An 18,859-nucleotide genomic window follows, 5' to 3' on the forward strand; every position below is an offset into this window, starting at 1 on the left:
CATATAAAAAAAGTGGAGGAAGATTGGCACAGATGTTAGCTCAGGGCTAATCTTCTTCAGGAGAAAAAAAAACCAAACTCATGCAAATTGCTCTATGCACTGTAATGGGTATATCAATTTACTGTACAGCAAAGTGCTCTAAAATCGTTACATTAACAATCTCATAACAATTAGTGTTCAGTTAAAGTGTAAAAAGCACACACAGAACTACAGGACCAATATGGCGTGTGTGAAAACACTGTCTAGGTCAGAAAGCATGACAAGGAAATTCCCAGGTTTCCTTTAAATTTGTGCTGAACTAGAAGTCTGTGGCATAGACTATCTCTACCATTAAGTATGTCATTATCTGGGCCAGGCTCTTTTGCTACCCAGAGACCTGCATTGTACTAATATTTCCTATAATAGGTTTCAAATTAAGTCAAGCTCCTTCTCTTGGGCAGTGAAGCATAACATGCATTAATTACTTACATATTCAGGGTTTTGATTAGCAGCTGTTCATACAGCAGCCACAGTGAAGTGGTAAGCAGGAGCAGCCTGATTTCCTGAGATTCTTTAAAATCGAACTTTCTGTTGGTTCTACTGTTTACCAAGAAAATGTTTTTTTAATCCTTTTACCTATCACCAACAACCACATGCTGAACTATGGAAGCAAAACAAGTTTCTAGAGACTCTGAGAATGCTCCACCATCTTCCCAGAACACTTAGGAAAAGGAGTTTGCCCACATGAAAATTCTGCTCTGTTCTGTGCAAAATATAATTGCAACTTGAGCGATTTTCGTGAACAATCGAAACTTGAGTAGCAATGGTGGTGGCTATTATCACACCCCTACGAACAAAAATAGGTGAGGGAAAGATGACCTTCCACAAGAAGGGAGAGGAAGCGTGGTAGGTTATAAAGAAATTAATGAAAAATAGGAATAAAGCAGGCAATTTCTAAACCCCCTATATTTTTGCATCATTGCAAGATGACCCATCAATTCTGGCCCCAAATAGCTGAGTCAAAACTTTCATTTACAAGAAAACTGACAGAACTGTTAATTCAAGATATTAGTGCATTTTATTTCTCAGGGCCCTTATCTGTGGCTTGTTGGAAGTTCTATCTGGCACATCAATGATTTAGATTTCTATCGAAAAGTCCCCCAACCACAGCGGGTCACACAAATGTGAATTGATAGTTGACATGCCCACCCGCCACCCAGTCCTTGCAGGCCTTACCTTTCACCAGGACCTTGGGGACCTTCGTATGGCTGGCACAGAAGGCACTGTAGAGCTTGAAGCGGTCAGCATAATACAGAAAGGATCCCCCCAGAGAGAACAGCACTTTCTAGATTTAATGAGAAAAAGTGCAGTTAGTTCATGTTCCTCCTTGTCTGGAAATACCAGCAGGATGTAGCGGGGAGCTGGCATCTGCCTGACTCTCCCCCCAAATCAGCATCCTTCACACCTGTCACACAGCCTTTCTCTGCTCACTGATGGCCTGAAACTGCCTATCAGAAAGTACTCAGGCTTATCAATCTGTGAAACAGACGCTGGATTTTGCCTTCTGAGTAATTACAGTGGAGATGTCACTGGTTTTCCAGGCTTATGTCTTCAAATGACCTATCTGGGATGTTTGAATATTAAGGAGAAAATATATACGGCATTTGGGGAAAGGCAGAAATCTGAGTTCTCTCGGCTTCTATTCAGAGAAAGAAGGGACAAACCAAACAAAAAGGCCAGGAAATGCATACATCCAAACAGTAGAAAACATATTTCCCTGATCACTAACCCCACCCTCTCCAACGCCACGCTCTCTTCTCGCAGGGAGTAGATAAGAACATAAGAAACACACTTATTAGGAAGAAACACGCTCAACTATGGGAAATAGGTTTCACCTCACCAGCCCATACCCTTTGCCCGAAAAGGATCAAAACTGGGTGGAGACCTCCCCTATTAGGAATTTAATATGCCTGAGGAGGGATACTTTTTATCCAACATATTTTATATAAATATAAATTATAAATATGAATGATCAGGCCTCAGAAAAATATCTTCTATATCTTCACATTGACCTAGTCTTGCTCAGACAGAGGTATTGCTCATTTGGGCTTAGAATTGAAAAGTTAAGTTCCAAGCAAAAAAAATAAGGTTCTAGATTTAAGTGATAAATTGGGTTCCCCAAAGTGCATCTTATCTAATGAACAACGCAGAGAATTCTGATGGACTGTCTACTAAAAACAACAAAAAAGGTTGTGGACCACAGATAATTGGCGATGAGAGGCCTAAATTCTTTTTCTCCATGTTTTACTTTCTTCTTTTACTTTTCAAGGGCCCCCTGCCCCACCTCACCCCCGTGACTGAGAGGATACCAGTGAGAGTTACCCTTTGAGCCACAGTCAATAATTAAACAAAGTTATGAAGAACACGTTCTAAATGTAACCCCTCCCTTGAGCCATATATCAAGTCACTCATTTGATTAACTTACTATTTACTAAGTACTTACCATACAGCAACCACAGATAGAAGGTTAAGGTCGTCATTTACTCTTCTGGTCTTAAAAAGCAATCTTAGGGCACAGAGTGTGCACAAATGTGAGGGGTTCATACTAAAAGGCAGCATTTGCCCTGCGTTTCTCTTCCTCAGGACTTCACAGAGCTGCTCAGAGGCTGAGGGACATGGCAAATTTCCATGCAGAAATTTTATTAAAACTTATTCGACCTCAGAACTATTTTTTTCTTTCTTTTTTTTTTTGAGGAAGATTAGACCTGAGCTAACATCTGCTGCCAATCCTCCTCTTTTTGCTGAGGAAGGCTGGCCCTGAGCTAACATCCGTGCCCATCTTCCTCTACTTTATATGTGGTATACCTACCACAGCATGGCTTGCCAAGCAGTGCCATGTCCTCACCCGGGATCCGAACCAGCGAACCCTGGCCCCCGAAGCGGAAGGTGCACACTTAACCGCTGTGCCACCGGGCCGGACCAAAACTATTTTTTTCTAAGACTGCTTTAGGACTAGTGTTCTATGCAACATGATTTGAACATTTTAACAAGTTTTTATATTTTGGGCAAATATACAACCAGGATTTAAACAAAGCAGCAATGGTGGAAAGCAATAGCAACAGGTTTCGGAGCGAGCACTGACTGGAGAAGCTAACTCAGAGGTGCTGGAGAGAAACCCCCGGGCCGTGAATATTCATCAGTAGCCCTGCTTTACAGATGGAATGGAAATTGCCAGATTATACAATAAACCAAAGGAGCGAACATCAGGGAAGAGGGTCCCACTTAAATAGAATTTAGAACAATGACCATGTGGAGTGAACTTGCTTTAGAACCAGTGCACCAACCCTCCCTAGAAGAACTCTGCCCATAACACAGTCATGTTCGTCTCACAGTTCTGTCCACCCAACTCTCCTTAAGTGATTACCTGGACCCAAACTCAATGAACTGGCCCCACAGCAAAAGACTGAACGTTAGCTATTTCAGATTAAAACCACGTTTTTTAAGGGATGTCTGTATCCATTTTATTAGGCTCCTCATCAGTCAACTTTTTTGATTAAGTGACAAACTCCTGGCCCTTATCAAGCATTCTACTGTGCTACTAATTAATTTATTAATTTAGAAAATATATATCATTGCAAACAGAAATTGATGAACCAAACTGTATTTCAACGGATGGCATGACCACCTTGAAGAGGGGAGACAATGAACTCGCTTAAAGCAATTTTTGAACACAAGAAAATGATCTATACGCAGTATTTAAGGTTAAAGGGTATTATGCCTGCAACTTACTCTTAAATGGCTCAGGAAAAAAAATTATATTCTATATCTCATACACACACAAATATACACAGAGGAGACAGGAAGGGAGAGAAAGGATAAAGAAAATGTGGTTAAATGTTAACATTTGGGGAATCTGGGCGAAGGGTATCCAGGAATTCTTTGTACTATTCTTACAACTTGTCTGAAATTATATCCAAAGAAAATATGTAACTATATATAAATATATATTCATATACTTAAGTGTGTGAATGTGTGCATATTCTAAACAGCCCCTGTTGAAGAGAGGCTCTTTAAAGACTTGACACAAAAAACATATCAAGATAGACAAGCTAGTCTTCCCCTCAGTTCCTATAATTGTGTGCTGACATTACACAGCCAGATTTCTGCATGTGTTAGAAGACAGTCAGAGCGTAAGGGGGCCCACACACATATGGACAACTTAACTTAAGTTCAACACAAATGCAAAAGTAACTTAGTGGAAAAGGATAGAAAAATCATTCCAACAAATAGTGCTGGAAAAACTAGATGTTCATATGCAAAACAAAATTGACCCTGTTAACAGCTGGTGGCGTAGCAGTCAAGTTCCCACACTCTGCTTTGGCAAACCACGGTTTGCCGGTTCAGATCCCAGGTGTGGACCTATGTATTGCTTATCAAGGAATGCTATGGCAGGTGTCCCACATACAAAGTAGAGGAAGATGGGCATGGATGTTAGCTCAGGGCCAATCTTCCTCAAAAAAAGAGAAAAACAGACCTTGATTCATACATCATACCATAACAAATATAATTCAAAACAGATCAGAGACCTAAATATAAAGCTCAAAACTACAAAACTTCTGAAGAAAATTTTTATGACCCTCACTTAGGCAAAGATTTCATAGATATGACACCAAAAGTATGACCCCAAAAAAGAAAAATTTGAGAAACTAGACTTCATCAAAATTTAAGACTACTTCTGCTCTTTGAGAGACACTATGAAAAGTCAGGCCTCAGAAGAGGAGAAAGTATTTACAAACCATACATCTGGGAGAGGACTTACATTCAAAATATACAAAGAACAATCAAACTCAATAACAGGCAAACAAACAACCCAATACAATAAAGGACAAATGATCTGAAAAGATACTTCACCCAAGAGGATATATTGAAAGCAAATGAGCACATAAAAAGACGCCCATTGTCATGTCATTAGGGACATTAAAATTAAAGCCACAATGAGGCACCACCACATCCCTGTTAGAATGGCTAGAATTAAAAAGAGTGACCATGACCTCATGAGACAGAAGAGAAACTGCTGGTGAGAGTGGACACTGGTGCACTGGTACAATGCCTTTGGAAGACAGTTTGGCAGTTTCTTAAAAAGTTAAAAGCACACCTACCATATGGTCTAACCATTCCACTCACAGGTATCTATTTACCCAAGAAAAATGAAAGCAAAGATCCACACTAAAACTTACACACAATGTTCATAGCAGTCTCATTCGTAATTGTCAAAAACTGGAAACGATCCAAATGCCCAAGAAAGGTGAACAGATAACAGAGTGTAGTGCATCCATACGATGGAATACTGCTTGGCAATAAAAAAGCATAGACTATTGATAGACTGACATATGCAGCACCACAGATGGAACTCAGTATAATTATGCCGAGGAAAGGATGTCACATTAAAAAGAGTATATGCTGCATGATTCCATTTATATAAAATCTCGGAATGCAAACTAGCTATGGTAACAGAAAGCAGAGCATAGCTGCCTGTGGCTCAGAGGTGGGAAGAGCAGGAGAAAGGAATCACAAAAGAGCAGGGAAAACGTTTGGGGGCGATGATTATGCTCATTATCCTGATTGTGGTGATGGTTTCACAGTTGTAGACATATGTCAAAATTCACCAAATTGTACGCTTTAAATATATGCAGTGTATTGTATGTCAATTATACTTCAACTAATCTGTTTTTTAAAAGTACATGAGGGTGACATGTAAGCCAACACCAGTGTGCACGAATCAACGAGCTTTGTCGATTGCAAGTGCAGCACAGGAAATCTCTGCAATAAAGGAAAGCCAACGAGGAGGAGGAAATAAGCCGTAAGCATCCTCACTAAGGGACTCCTCATAAATCCTCATTAAGGCTACAAGGACACTGTGTGCTGGAAGATTGTCTTTCTCCTGGATAATGATAAGTATTTCCGTTAAGCAAAGTTTCCTGGAACAGGATAAATTAATCTGTTTACTGGGAAACCAAGGGTGCTAGTCTAATTTGCTAGTAGCAAGCATTGAAGGCCCCCACCTAAACAGAATGGAAGGTGAACGTTCCTCCAACTTCCAGAGTAGAAGCCAGCAGATGCACCAGTTTAATGAAGTTGACGGCACTGGTTTTACCTTAGCCAGACAAGCAAGACACAGTGCTCCCAGAATCCCCTGAGGACTTGACCCTCACTGGCAGTCCGATGAAGACTCAACATCACGAGCCAAGAACTTACCCAAGACAGCATATTGCCTCCTGTGATGGTAACCAGGAGATTCAGCTTCACCCTACAGGATAACCCACCAGCGACATTAGGACTCAACTTTATACCAACTGAGGCTGAGACTTACCTTAAATTGATCGACTTTCTCAAGCTTTTCCAAATCCGGTACCAGTCTCACTCCATCTTCTAGAGTCTTAAGGAATTCTACTTGAAACTCTACCATTTCGGTTAAATTTCCGAAGAGCACATCAAGCTGGAAAATGAGAAAATTTAATCCACCTCGTCCTTCATTAGCATTTAGAAACATATTGGCATCTGACGTTTTTCTATCAAGACTCATCAATTAAGATAATGATCCCAACACCAGAGGCTGGGGGCAGCTTCTTCCTCTCCAAGTACAAGCAAAGAGCTTAGCAGTCAAGGATTTGACCTATTTATTACAATTAAATGAATTCAAAATGCTTTCAGTGTTGCACATGCTCCCCACTCCTTCCTTATCACAAGTCAAACTGCAGTGTGACCCTCACAAAGTTAAGACAATTTCCACCATACCTCATCTTGGGTGAGAAAAGTTTCCTTCTGAAGAGGTTTTAGGTATCTCTCCATGAGACAGTTTAAGTCCTAAGGGTTGAAAGGATACCTCATTAGCACATTTAAAAGTCTATAAAGAATCTAAGGGAGAAAAACCAGATTATGCCCCAAAGGCTAACACTACAGTCTTCAAGCTCATTAAGGTTCATTAAAAAAAGAACGAGCCAAGCTTTTCTGTAAATAGTTCAGGCTCTGCAGGCCATATGGTCTCTGTCACAACTACTTCACTCTGCTGCTATAACAGGAAAGTGGCATAGATGATACATAAATTAATGCACGTGGCTGTGTTCCAATAAAACTTTATTTGTAAAAACAGGCAAAGGGCTTAGATTTGGCCCTAGGGCCATAATTTGCTGGCCCCTGATTTAATGACTAAAATAGATCACTAAAAACAGATCATACTGTTGTAACATATAACTATATACTACTAAATTATATGGTTATAGGAATATCTAATTATACAATTGTTATAGTTACAGGAATTATGTAGTTAAGGAGTATATTATAAATTATACAGTGTTGAAATAACTTTGCAGGCCCAAGATGAAGCCGCTCCTGACCGGGGTGTCACATAAGCAAACGGAAACAGACAATTTTCACATCCCTGTAAATGCTCCACTTGACCAGAAACACAGTCTATCCAGTCAGCCAACCCCCAAACGCCAAGCCAACTCTGGTCTTTCTCTCTCCAAACAAAACTAACTGTGTGGCCTCAGCCAATCAGTGTCCGTTTGTCTCTTCCTTGTTCTTTATTCTTTATCCTATAAAAGGAGCTTCTCGTCTTTCACCCCACTTTGCGGCCCTCCAAGGAGACTGTCCACTTCATGAAGCGCTAAATAAAGTTTGTTTGTATCACCCACATTGTCTTCATTAATCATTTTTAAACAATAGTTATACATATTATAAAATATTTAGGAATAAATTATATAGTTATAGGAATAGAACTAAACGTCAGAACAAGTGATAATACAAGGAAAACAGACACTTTCTTTCTGCCTAGACTAAAATTAGATTTTGGTTTTTTTTTTTTTTTGAGGAAGATCAGCCCTGAGCTAACATCTGCCAACAATCCTCCTCTTTTTTGCTGAGGAAGACAGGCCCTGAGCTAACATCTATGTCCATCTTCCTCTACTTTCTATGTGGGATGCCTGCCACAGCATGGCTTGATGAGCAGGGTACAGGTCCATGCCCAGGATCCAAACTGGCAACCTTGGGCCACCAAAGCAGAGTGTGCGAACTTAATCACTACTCCACCAGGCTAGCCCCTCAAATTAGATTTTTAAGATAAATAGCCTTAAATTTTTCCAAAATCAAATTCAGTTTTAGTATCAGCTCAACAACATATTTAGAAAGGTCAGAGGACCACTTACTACTTTACCATTATCTCCTTTCTCAGTGAGTCGGTCAGTTACATACGTCGATGAATTTCTCTAGGAATTGACGTGCTTCCTTAAAGCACAAAAGGAGACCTCGACTTTCAGAACAAAGGCCAAGTTTCACAGGAGGGACCAAGCTACTCTTCAGTACCGTGATCTGGCTCTGTGGTTAGTCAAAAACAGTATCACCACACCACGTTCCCTGCTTCGGGAGGAGGGAGGCAGGGGAACAGACCCACCTTCACGTAGGTGCGCTCCGTCTCCAGCAGCTCACAGATGACCTTGCGCAGCTTGTCGGCGTCCGTGAGCTGTCTCATGGTGGCCAGCTGAGGCCCGGCCGAGTCCTGGGGAGATGAGCTCGGGTCAGAGGGGTTCATCTCATGCAGACTGCGGCAAAATGCGGCCACCTGTTCCGTACTCTTCAGAGCACAGTTTAAAAGGCAAGGCAGACGCAGTTATCCCTCAGCAGAGTGACTTGTCTGACAGCTGACCCTCCTACGGTGTTCTTCCTGGTTAGTGACCCGACACACACGAATTACATCTCTCATTTCCCCAAATTGTTCCACACCTATGAGAGCTCACTGAATGCTCACAACCACCATAGGAACAACTGCTGACACAGACTGGGCGCTCACTGCACACCAGGCACTGGTCCGATGCCATTTAATCCTCCTACATGGCATGTAAGGGCTATTAGCATCCCCACATAACAGCTGAGACAGTGGAGGCCCAGGGAGGTTAAGTAACTCATCCAAGATTACTCAGCTCAAAAATGACCGAGGTAGGATTTGAACCAGGCAGTGTGGTTCAAAACCTGTGTTCTTAACCACTGCAAGAAGCTTCCCAAAGAGAAGAGACAGAGACACAGAGAACTTAAGTGCATTTTACACAAAATACAAGGATCATTCATTATCAGACTCCCAGTTAAGTGTGCTGTACATACTTACTTTGCAATGTTGGAAGATGGTTTTATAAGCTAAGATTCTTCCTGGCTCTCTTAAAAACGGACACTGAGGCAATTTTCCAGATAATGAAAGATACCCATATACTTAAAAAAAGTTTCTACCTCTCCAGCTTCACCAAAGGCAGAAAGATACCACTCCCCTCTAGGAATAAAGGGTGTTGGGCCCTGAGCACGGCCTCAATGGGAGAGCCCAGTCTCTATCTAATCTATGTCCGGGATGATTCAGGTGGAAGTTCAGGATTCCAGGATTCTAAAATGCCAACTTTTCAAGGTAAGCAAAACAGTCCTCCAAAGCATCAGTCTAGGGATGTAGGGAGGCTGCTGAGAACCCTGTGGGACCAGCAGTTCTCCAGCTTGGGTGCATACTGGAATCACCTGGGGAGCCTGGAAACCTCCCAACGCCCAGTGCACCCTCCATATCAAGTCAATCAGAATCTCCGCGATGGGACATGCAAGTGTCACTATTTTTTAAAGCTCTCTGGGGAATTACTCCAGAGGCTCTTTTGTAGCACAAAATCTAGCTTATTAATATGTGTTCAAATGCACTGCTCTACAAATGATTTTTTTGTTTGTTTTTTGCAGGGGAAGATTCACCCTAAGCTAATCGTTGCCAATCTTTCTCCTTTTTCTTCCTTTCCACCCCCCTAAAGCCCCACTACATAGTTGTGTATCGTTGCAGGTCCTTCTAGTTCTTCTATGTGAGACACCACCACAGCACGGCTACTGGCAGACAAGTGGTGTGGTTCTGAGGCTGGGGAACCGAACCTAGGCCACTGAAGTGGAATGTGCCCAACTTTAACCATTAGGCCATCAGGGCTGGCTCATTGACAAATGCTTGATGGGTATCTCCTTGAAGGTCATGGCTGCCTTCTCATACTTCTCTTCTCTGCTACTATCGTCTAATTCATCCCTAGGCATAAAGTATTTCCAATAAAGACCTGTGTAAATAAAGAATCACTTCTTCTCTCACCCATCTACCCAGGAGGAAGATGAGAATATCTTCCCCAAAACAGATGGTACACAGGGCTGAAGGTCAAGGCTGACATTTTGGAGGGCAGAGAAGCTAAAGCGTATTCCATGGGGGCAATTTTTCAACACAGAGGAGGGCAGCTAACATTAACAGGCCTTCCCTCATTAGAACATCCCAAGGAAAAGGAAGCCTGGAATAAAGACAGTACAAGGGAGTGGGAAGTGAGAACCTAACAAGGATGCCTTAGCAGCAAAGTCAGGACAGGGAAGAGGAGAGCCAGGAGCAAATCCCTAATTACTATTCCAATTATCTTACAATTACCACAGCTTATTTATTACCAGCATCAACACTGGTCATACTTGCCAGAAAGTATTAGTCACCTGTCAGTGGCACTATTCAAGTTCTCTATGGATCTGTGTTTCAGACAGTTAGGAAAAAAAAGATAATTTGTTTTTAATCAAAGCTTGTTTCCATGTCAGGGTTTTGTGAACTCAACATCATCCTTAAATATACAGGTAAATTATAGCTTTGTCTTGAAAATTAAAAGGAGCAAGTAGATCCATTTTAACAAAAATGTCCACGCATCTGTTAGATGACCCAATGATAACTGTAATAGGTAACTGCATTATAACATAGACATGATGGGGGGAGAAAAACCTCAGCAAAATGAAAAGCCCATGGACAGATGGTAACGGCTGACAACTAAGTGCCCTGCCCTCCAGCTTATCCCAAACTCTCCTTTGCTGCTTTGACTTGGCACTCGGCACAGGAACCCGACACAACAAATGTATAACTGGTACCTTTGCTTACACAGTGATTTTCTAAATGTCCCAACGATAACAACAGCCACCTGTCCTTTATATGCAAATTAATATGAAAGCTACAAGTCATGATAAGTCTATCATTGAATGCCCATCAGAGACACAGTACATCTTTCTACAGCTTTATCATTTAGATAAGCTGCCAAGTGAAATCCAGCGTCCTCATATATTATACCAAGGATGCCCCACACTTTAAGAAAAGGCAAAGGTTACCACCTTGGGGCTCTGACACACACCAAAGGCAGGAAATTCCAAAAGATGCTTCGCTTTGTGCTTCCAAGTCACACCACTTTGACTTGCCATTCTCACTCTATTTGGGTATAATAATGGAAAGTATGGGATGGCGTTTTTGGGGTTTCATTCCCTCTGTCTCACCATAAATACTTTGAGATTTCCATTTTTATGAGTGTGAGTAGGAGTCCTGACTTTGCCTGTGTAAAGTTCACCATCTCTAAGGTCTGGCATCCTTCGTTTTAAGCAGGCCCATGAGGAAAGCTTAGGTTAGTGGGATGTTGACTTTTAATGCTCTACACCTAGCCACCTCCGACCCAACTTCTCCTACCCAAACAGGTTACTCACTTTTCTCCACCCTGAGCCAAGTCCTCAATTATATCAGGAAATACCTTCCGCATCCCAGGGGACACCTAAAACTTCCCTTGAGTTCTCTTCTGAGAGTTCACAGCCTTAGGCATCCCCTCCTCAGTAGACACATTCCTAAGGCTAGGACAGATTTAGCCAGGTGGTGTCTGAAATTGAGGAGGGGGCAGAGCTGCTTCTCCGCTGGCAGCCCCGTTCTCTGAGTCAAGCTGTAAACTCTCAGGTTTACCACAAGAAACCGAGTCGAAACGGATGTAATCTGTTTACTGTCAATTCCACGTTATTTAAATAAAGAAGAATAAAACAGAATTACAAGTTATATATAATACCTATATTGTCAAGTGGTGTTATTTACAAGGTTCTTAATGGAATTTTTGCTAGGAAACGATGAACTGAAAAGGCTGTCATCAAGTTTGAGAATTTTGCTTTACTAAAATATTACCCAAAAAGTATCCTTAGAAGGAGGTATGAAATGCAGGTCTTCTTAGAACGCCTCTAATCTAAAGAGTTTACATGTTGAGACCCCGCTTTCAAGTCCCCTGCCCTGCCCCCTTACTATGGCCCCACTTCTTTACATCGAAACCCATGGGGACCATCTCTACGTAGCTCAGCATGTCGTAGGATGTAAGAGGAATGCAGTGCGGTGCTTTCCCCACTCCACCACTGAGTGTTATGTGGCATCCCGTCATTCATACACCAAGCACTGAGGCCAGAAGTGCCCAGAGAAGCAGCTGCCATCGGAGGTTCTCAGCTCGCTCCTGAAAGCCAAGTTTTCTAGAACTGAGACAAGCAGAGAAGGATCACCAAGAGGGAGAAGACAGCTAAGCCTTCTCCAATGGGAGAAGCCTGGACCCCTCCCCAACCTGAGGACTGCAGAGACAAGCACTTCCAGGCATTTCAGAGCTGCCAGCTTAAAACTGAGAAAGGGGAGCAGAACTGTTCCCCTGTCGGGACAAAGAATTATCCAACCAACACACAGACACGAATAGGGCAACTGCAGGAGGAAACAGGCCACTTTGCTGAGGCCAGCATCAAGCTCAGCATTTATAATATCGCTTTCTTCCTGGGGAAGATGAAAACAAAGTACAAAAAAGAGACGGGGCAGACTTTTAAGTACACACTATCGACTCAAGCTGCCCAACTGTTTAAGCTCTTCCTGTTATGCAACCACTAAAGGCACCTTCTATCTCTAGATGAGTTCCGAGTCCTAAAACTGTCCCTTTGAGTCTGACCGATTTAACACATCCTACAGATTTAAAGGGGCCGCAGCGGCCTAAAAATCTCATAACCTTTATTCAAGTTTTTTAGGGACAAACACCAAGGCAATGTACTCCATCATTTCAAAGACCATTATATACAATGGTAACCCCTAGAGTTCTCTACCACCTTCTCGGTCTCCTGAAGAATAATCTTTGAAGAAGAAACATCCAAGAAACACATCTGAGTAAACGAGACATACTCACTGTCAAAGTTCAAGTTTCATTCAATGACACAAAATCCAATAGTCAGTAGACTCTGATGTTAATATTAAATTATTAAAAAGTTTAAGTTGATTTTGTTAAATTACTCCTTACCATCAACCCACTAAATTTTCTTATTAGGGAGTCAACATTTACTGCGGGAACTGACATGTCCAATAGAGACCAGCGGACCTTAACCCGTGAACACATCCCCTGAGCCAACACTTCGACATCCACCTCTATCTCAAGTCAGCAGAAAGAAAGCCGAAAGCACATGAGAGTTTACAGGAGGCAAGTTGAACATTCTCCTTCCAGAAATGCCGGCTGGACAGTCAGACTACCCGATCCAGGGCGAGCAGGAGGAGCTTTGCCATACATCCAACACAGACATGCTCCAAATCTCAACAACCAAAAGAAAGGAGGAACAATTTAAATAACACAGTTTAAAAAATACATAATACATCTTCTTGCCATTTAAGAATGAAAAAATAGATACAAGGAAAGACGTCAGGCAGAAAGACTTCACACCAACTAAAGACGCCCCACCCCCATGTTAAAATATATACTCCTTATCAACAAGAGGCTTTAGAGGGAAAAAGGATACAACGTGGGGAAAATGGGAGGAGCGTAATCAACAACCTTTGGGTAGGGAAACAATTCAGCTGGAAAATTGTAACATAAACAAGGCTTGCTAGATTTCAAACGTGCTCACCAGATGAAGCGTCCGATACATAGAATCACCGGACTTGTCATTGTTTTCAATCCTGGCCTTGCGCTTTATTTTCCACAGAGCAGACATCATCGAGAATATATATCCTCATGGTAATTCTACCACCTGACGTGCTCGGCACAGAAGCGGAAGTTTTCGAAAATATTCCGAGAGCACCAAACACCTTTCAGCTCCCAAGAGAGCATCCTCTGAGAGAGCTCGCGCCGGCTCTCCCGTGAAAACCCACGGCCGCACCGCAAAACAGACAGGACAGCGACCATGCAAGCCGGGGAGCAGCACCCACTTCCCATCCGGGCCCTCTGGGAAAGTGTCAAAGGCTGCACGGGGGACAGGAATTCATGCTTTGATTTCACCTGGCTAAGCAACAAAAGTTCCAGAAAGGGGGAGCCAAAAGAAGCAAAAGCCAAAGCAGAAAATGCCTCCCCGGGATGTGAGCGGCTGGCTCTGCGGACGGGATCAGCTGATTGGCCAGCGGCAGGCACCGCACGGGCATCTTACACCCGCCCGGCTCCTCCCGCAACTTTGAAGACACCCCTCGCTGAGTCGGGGGAGCAGGCACTGAAAAACAAAACTGGTTTTTTTGTTTTTTTTTTTAACAGTTTCTATTTTCACATGGTCCGCTAATGCTTGGTGACCAAAGCTGACATTTCCGAGAGCATCCGAATTGGGATGAAAAAGCAAAAAGGGCTTTCAGAATGGAAATGTTCTGGAAATGATTCTAATACATTTGCTAAATGGAAAACAACATCACAGCTGCCAGGGCGCCAGGAACGCCTGACACCACAGCCTGCAGCTCATTAGCATTCATTTCCAACACAAGAGTTTTCAATTAGAAGCTGGGGGACAAGCAGCCATTGGTGAGGAGGCCCTTTGAGGTTGTCACCCCACCAGAGGAAGGGGGTGGCTCACAAAGAGAAAGGCCACTAGGCTGGCCCTGCAGTGTGAAAGTCCCAACCCCCACCCCACTACATGTGACATTCCAGGGCCACCACCGCTCAGCAACAAGCTGGCAATTACTTACTTGCTCAACCCACAAAGGCTGTGTGCAGCAAAAACTGCCATTTAAAAAAATCAGAAAACACATACAACTCCAACATACATTCTCTTTATCCTGCCCAATATTTCCTAAAATAATTCATTCAGGAAGAACAGCAAAAATATTAAACAAAAATATCAAGAGTCCTCACATGTTCAACCGGAACAAAAGATGATTAGTTGTTTCATTTCATTTATTCCTTTACTTATTTATTTTTCTATTCTACACCAGTCTGGTGCATTCAAATTAAGGCTAAATGACCCTTCTGTGTTCAGACAGCTCACAACTTAAAAAAATTAATGTTTGGTTTATTCTCAAGAAAAATTACACACTGATATAGGAGACGTAGCAAAAAAAATATTTAATGTTAATCAAGAAATATACGATATATGCTTGCTCTTACTTAAAAAAAAGACGCTGAAAGCTTCAGCATCAGTAAAATATTCAAGTGGCTAAAGGGTATATATCTAACTGGCTTATAGCACCGCGAATTAATTAATTCCTTCCTTTTTTGAAACTTAGTATTTAACACGAGACTTTAACAATCTGTCCAGAAGGTAGTTTTAACATAGCAGTTAACAACACAAGGCCTGGTTTTACCATCTCAGAGTGGTGTGACCTTCAGGAGTTGCTTAACCTCTGTTCCAGTATCATCATCTATATAATAAGGGGAATAACAGTATCTCTCTCTGAGAAATATTGTGAGGGTGAGATAAGCTAATATGGAACAGATATATACAAGACACTAAATAAGTATTAGCTCTTATTTACCATAATAATACACAGTAAGACCCTTTCTCCAAGAATATTTGCTCAATTTGGATATTTGAAAGCAAAAACCTTAAAGTGAGAAATTTAACTCATTAAAGGCTATTTTAGTTAAGTAACTTGGGTTGCATAACAGAATAGTTCAAATAAAGAAGATAAAATCTGAATCAAACCCAAACTAGGGAGTATTTCAGGGTACAGAGTCACATAGGGCTCACTACGTCCAACCTAGCAAAAAGGAATATGAATCTATGGTTTCAATGCAGTCCACCACATAATCTTTAAAAATACCCAAATCATCACCCAAACCCGTCAATAATTTGGAAGAAATTCTCTTTTATGAACGCGCACCGTGTATCTCTACAGGGAAATCCAGGAACAGCGGCCCCTGTTCCTACATTTGACCCTGTCAGTTCCAGATGAGTTTCAGGGTCTTGTTCTCCGGAGAAGGAGGCACCAAGTCAGAGACTCAGCCAGGGTCAGACAACCAGACCCTGGGACCTCATCCTTCCTCTCCACTCTCTGCCAGACCTGATATTACGGAGGACTCTGCTCAGGACTCATGACTCACTGTATTTAAAACAGAAACAATCTCTCAAAATCCACAAGGGGATGAGAACACTGGGCTATTGCAATGAGGTAAAAGTGATCCAGACTAAAAAATATGGAGAAATAAATGTTTTAGATACAGGAAAAAATAACGTATTCCCAAATCAAATAAGAAATTGAGAAGTAACATTTTTAGTTTCAATAATAGAATAACTTAATAAATACCCTTTAAAGTAACCAACCTCAGTGTGGAAATATCTGTTTCTCTTGAGGGCAACTGACCCTCCCTGACCCCCCACCCCAACAAAAATAGGTAAAAGGAAGGAAAGAGCCACAAAGATAAAAAGCAACTTTAAGCCAGTTTTTGTTAGTTTGTCTGGCTTTAACTGAGACGTGTGTATTTCCATTCAGTTGCTTTTTAATTAATAACCAACCACATAAAGCCTTTCAGTCTATAATTTATAAATTTATAAATATGTAATTTCATATAAATATTTCATATAAATATGAAATTTATAAATATGTAAATTACTTTAAAATGTTAAATTTTATACTGTGCTCAACTTAAAAAGACACTGAGAATGATGATTTTATGGGAATAAAAGAGAAACATATCTAGGTAAAACAGACACTGAAGATAGTCAAACATACATTCAAGAAAATTTTACAGAGATACAGTCACGCACTGTTTAATGACGATTTAGTCAACAATGGACCGCGTATACCATGGCAGTCCCATAAGATCAGTCCCATAGAGCCTAGGTGTGTCGCAGGCTACGCCATCTAGGTCTGTGTAAGTGCACTCTATGATGTTCCCACAACAATGGAATTGCCTGACACATTTCTCAGAACTATGTTAAGTGACACATGACTGAATACAAATACAGAAAGAGATTAAAAAGGACACACATAAAAATGTAGGTTTTTAAAATAATGGTTCACATTTGAATAGTATATTTCCATTATCAATGTGTCTCCCATAATTACATTATTTGGCACATCCAATCGTCCGGTCAGTGGACAAAGGCAAGAGTCACTCTGATGCTGCAGATGAGAAGACAAAGGTCTAATTCAAAGTTATGTGATTCGCTCAGGTTAAGTGACTGGTAAATGTCACAAAAAAAAAAAGACAGGTAGCGGGATCAACATAAATAGGTCAACAACATTATTAAAAAAGGTGAAGAAATACAGAAACATAATCACACACAATGGCTTTCATGGGAGAGGGGTCCTTTGGATATAGGTAACACAGTTTTTAAATTGTGCTTCGGAGGCTGTGATGAGAAGAGGTTATGGACCCACAGAACTCTGTGTGACATGGGATAAAAGCATGATGAATTATGCACCAAAGAGAGAGAATAAGAACTTTCTCACAGTGCTCAGTCAATCAAGGAATGCTCTATTTGGATCAATAAAAAAATTGTTTCTTTCCCTTCAATGTAAAAGATGCTCACCTTTAACAAGAGCTGAAGACAGACAATGCAAAAGGAGTTCATTATAGAACCGATGAATAGCAAGAAATTGTAACTGACCCCATCACACGCATTTTGGATGCTGTTTCATCACACGCAAATGCAGATAGGGGAAGGAAAGAGCATGAAATGAGACTTCAATTCATTAGATTTCCGTCCTCTACACGCACGTATGGGTTTGTTATTAAGGCTGTAACTTGGATTTCATATCCTATTTAGCAAAATCTCAGAAGTAAAAACACTGTGGTCCCGTGGAGAGGCCTTCTAACCACACACAGCTGCAAAGGTGACGCATCAGCTGTGATTCTTGGGTGCTTCAAGACGGGAGACGTGAAAATGAGAATCTCACCTTGCTGCTGTGATCAGTCTCATCTGAGGATTCCAGGTCCGGCCCTTCGGTCTCCTCCGGAGCAACCTCAGCACTGCCGCCCTGCTCGCTGCAGGGGCCGTGCCCTGCAAGACGAAATCAGGAGAAATGTGGGTCAACGGGAACCGCTAAAAGCCAGGCCCATGCAAGGGGCACGTGGGGTCAAGCTCGTGACACGTACAGATAGTGTTCACCCTCCAAGGGTGAGCTCCATGATCTTGGCTCAATAAATGCTAGTTTTTGCTGTTTTTATTATCACTACTATTATTTTATATTATAGTGTATTTTTCTTATTTATATTTTATAATATATAATAATTGTTATGGTGTCCCCCCCAAAGTTCATGGGTTGAAGCCCTAACCCCCAATGAGATGGTATCTGGAGGTGGACCCAGGGATACAAACATCCAGTCCATAATACCTGTGACATCTGTTTTTGCCAAGTCCTGCAAACTATAAACATCATATAACACCACTGTCCCGTAATCCCCACTATATTCTATCAAAAGCGAAGGGAGGGAACATTACAATCACTTTCCTCTGGAGGGCTTCTCAAATTTAAGGAGCGTCTGAACCCCCTGGCGGATCATGTTATGAAGATTCAGATTCATCAGATTTGGGGTTGGCCCTAAAATTTTACATTTCTTACAAGCTCCAAGATGATACCCATTCGTACTATACATCCATGGACCACACCTGGAGTAGCAAGGCTCTGGTCATTTAAAAACCTCTAGCTAGTCTGATGAGACAGTGGAAATCAAACCAGTCTGGCACTGGATCAGGGACGACAGCACTATCCATAACCGGATGAGGGAGAAAGAAAGAAAGAGAGGAAATGAGAGTGGAAGGAGCCACTTTCGGACTCTGGATGGAAACCTCACTCTACAAAGAGGCCGCCTTACTCCATGGACACCATTGTAGTTATAAGCTGCTTGGC

At 41.7% G+C, this 18,859-nt stretch overlaps 1 protein-coding gene across 8 annotated transcripts in view; it reads right to left on the reverse strand.

Moving 5' to 3' along the window:
- TIAM1 (TIAM Rac1 associated GEF 1) overlaps positions 1-18,859 on the reverse strand; it is a 359,691-nt gene that overhangs the window by 25,212 nt on the left and 315,620 nt on the right. For 5 of the 8 annotated variants that reach the window (XM_014866485.3, XM_070488754.1, XM_070488753.1 and 2 more), the window contains 5 exons: positions 17,906-18,009; positions 8,429-8,608; positions 6,775-6,843; positions 6,350-6,475; positions 1,216-1,324 (listed from right to left, as the gene is read on the reverse strand). In XM_014866485.3, the coding sequence (XP_014721971.2) occupies positions 1,216-1,324; positions 6,350-6,475; positions 6,775-6,843; positions 8,429-8,608; positions 17,906-18,009 (588 nt within the window). Of the gene's footprint in view, positions 1-1,215; positions 1,325-6,349; positions 6,476-6,774; positions 6,844-8,428; positions 8,609-13,713; positions 14,292-17,905; positions 18,010-18,859 lie in introns of those variants that run through there. The other 3 variants (XM_044750688.2, XM_044750689.2, XM_044750690.2) reach the window with 3 other exon arrangements.

The sequence above is a fragment of the Equus asinus genome, chromosome 18, assembly GCF_041296235.1.
Source record: "Equus asinus isolate D_3611 breed Donkey chromosome 18, EquAss-T2T_v2, whole genome shotgun sequence".
NCBI classification, from domain to species: Eukaryota; Metazoa; Chordata; class Mammalia; order Perissodactyla; family Equidae; genus Equus; species Equus asinus.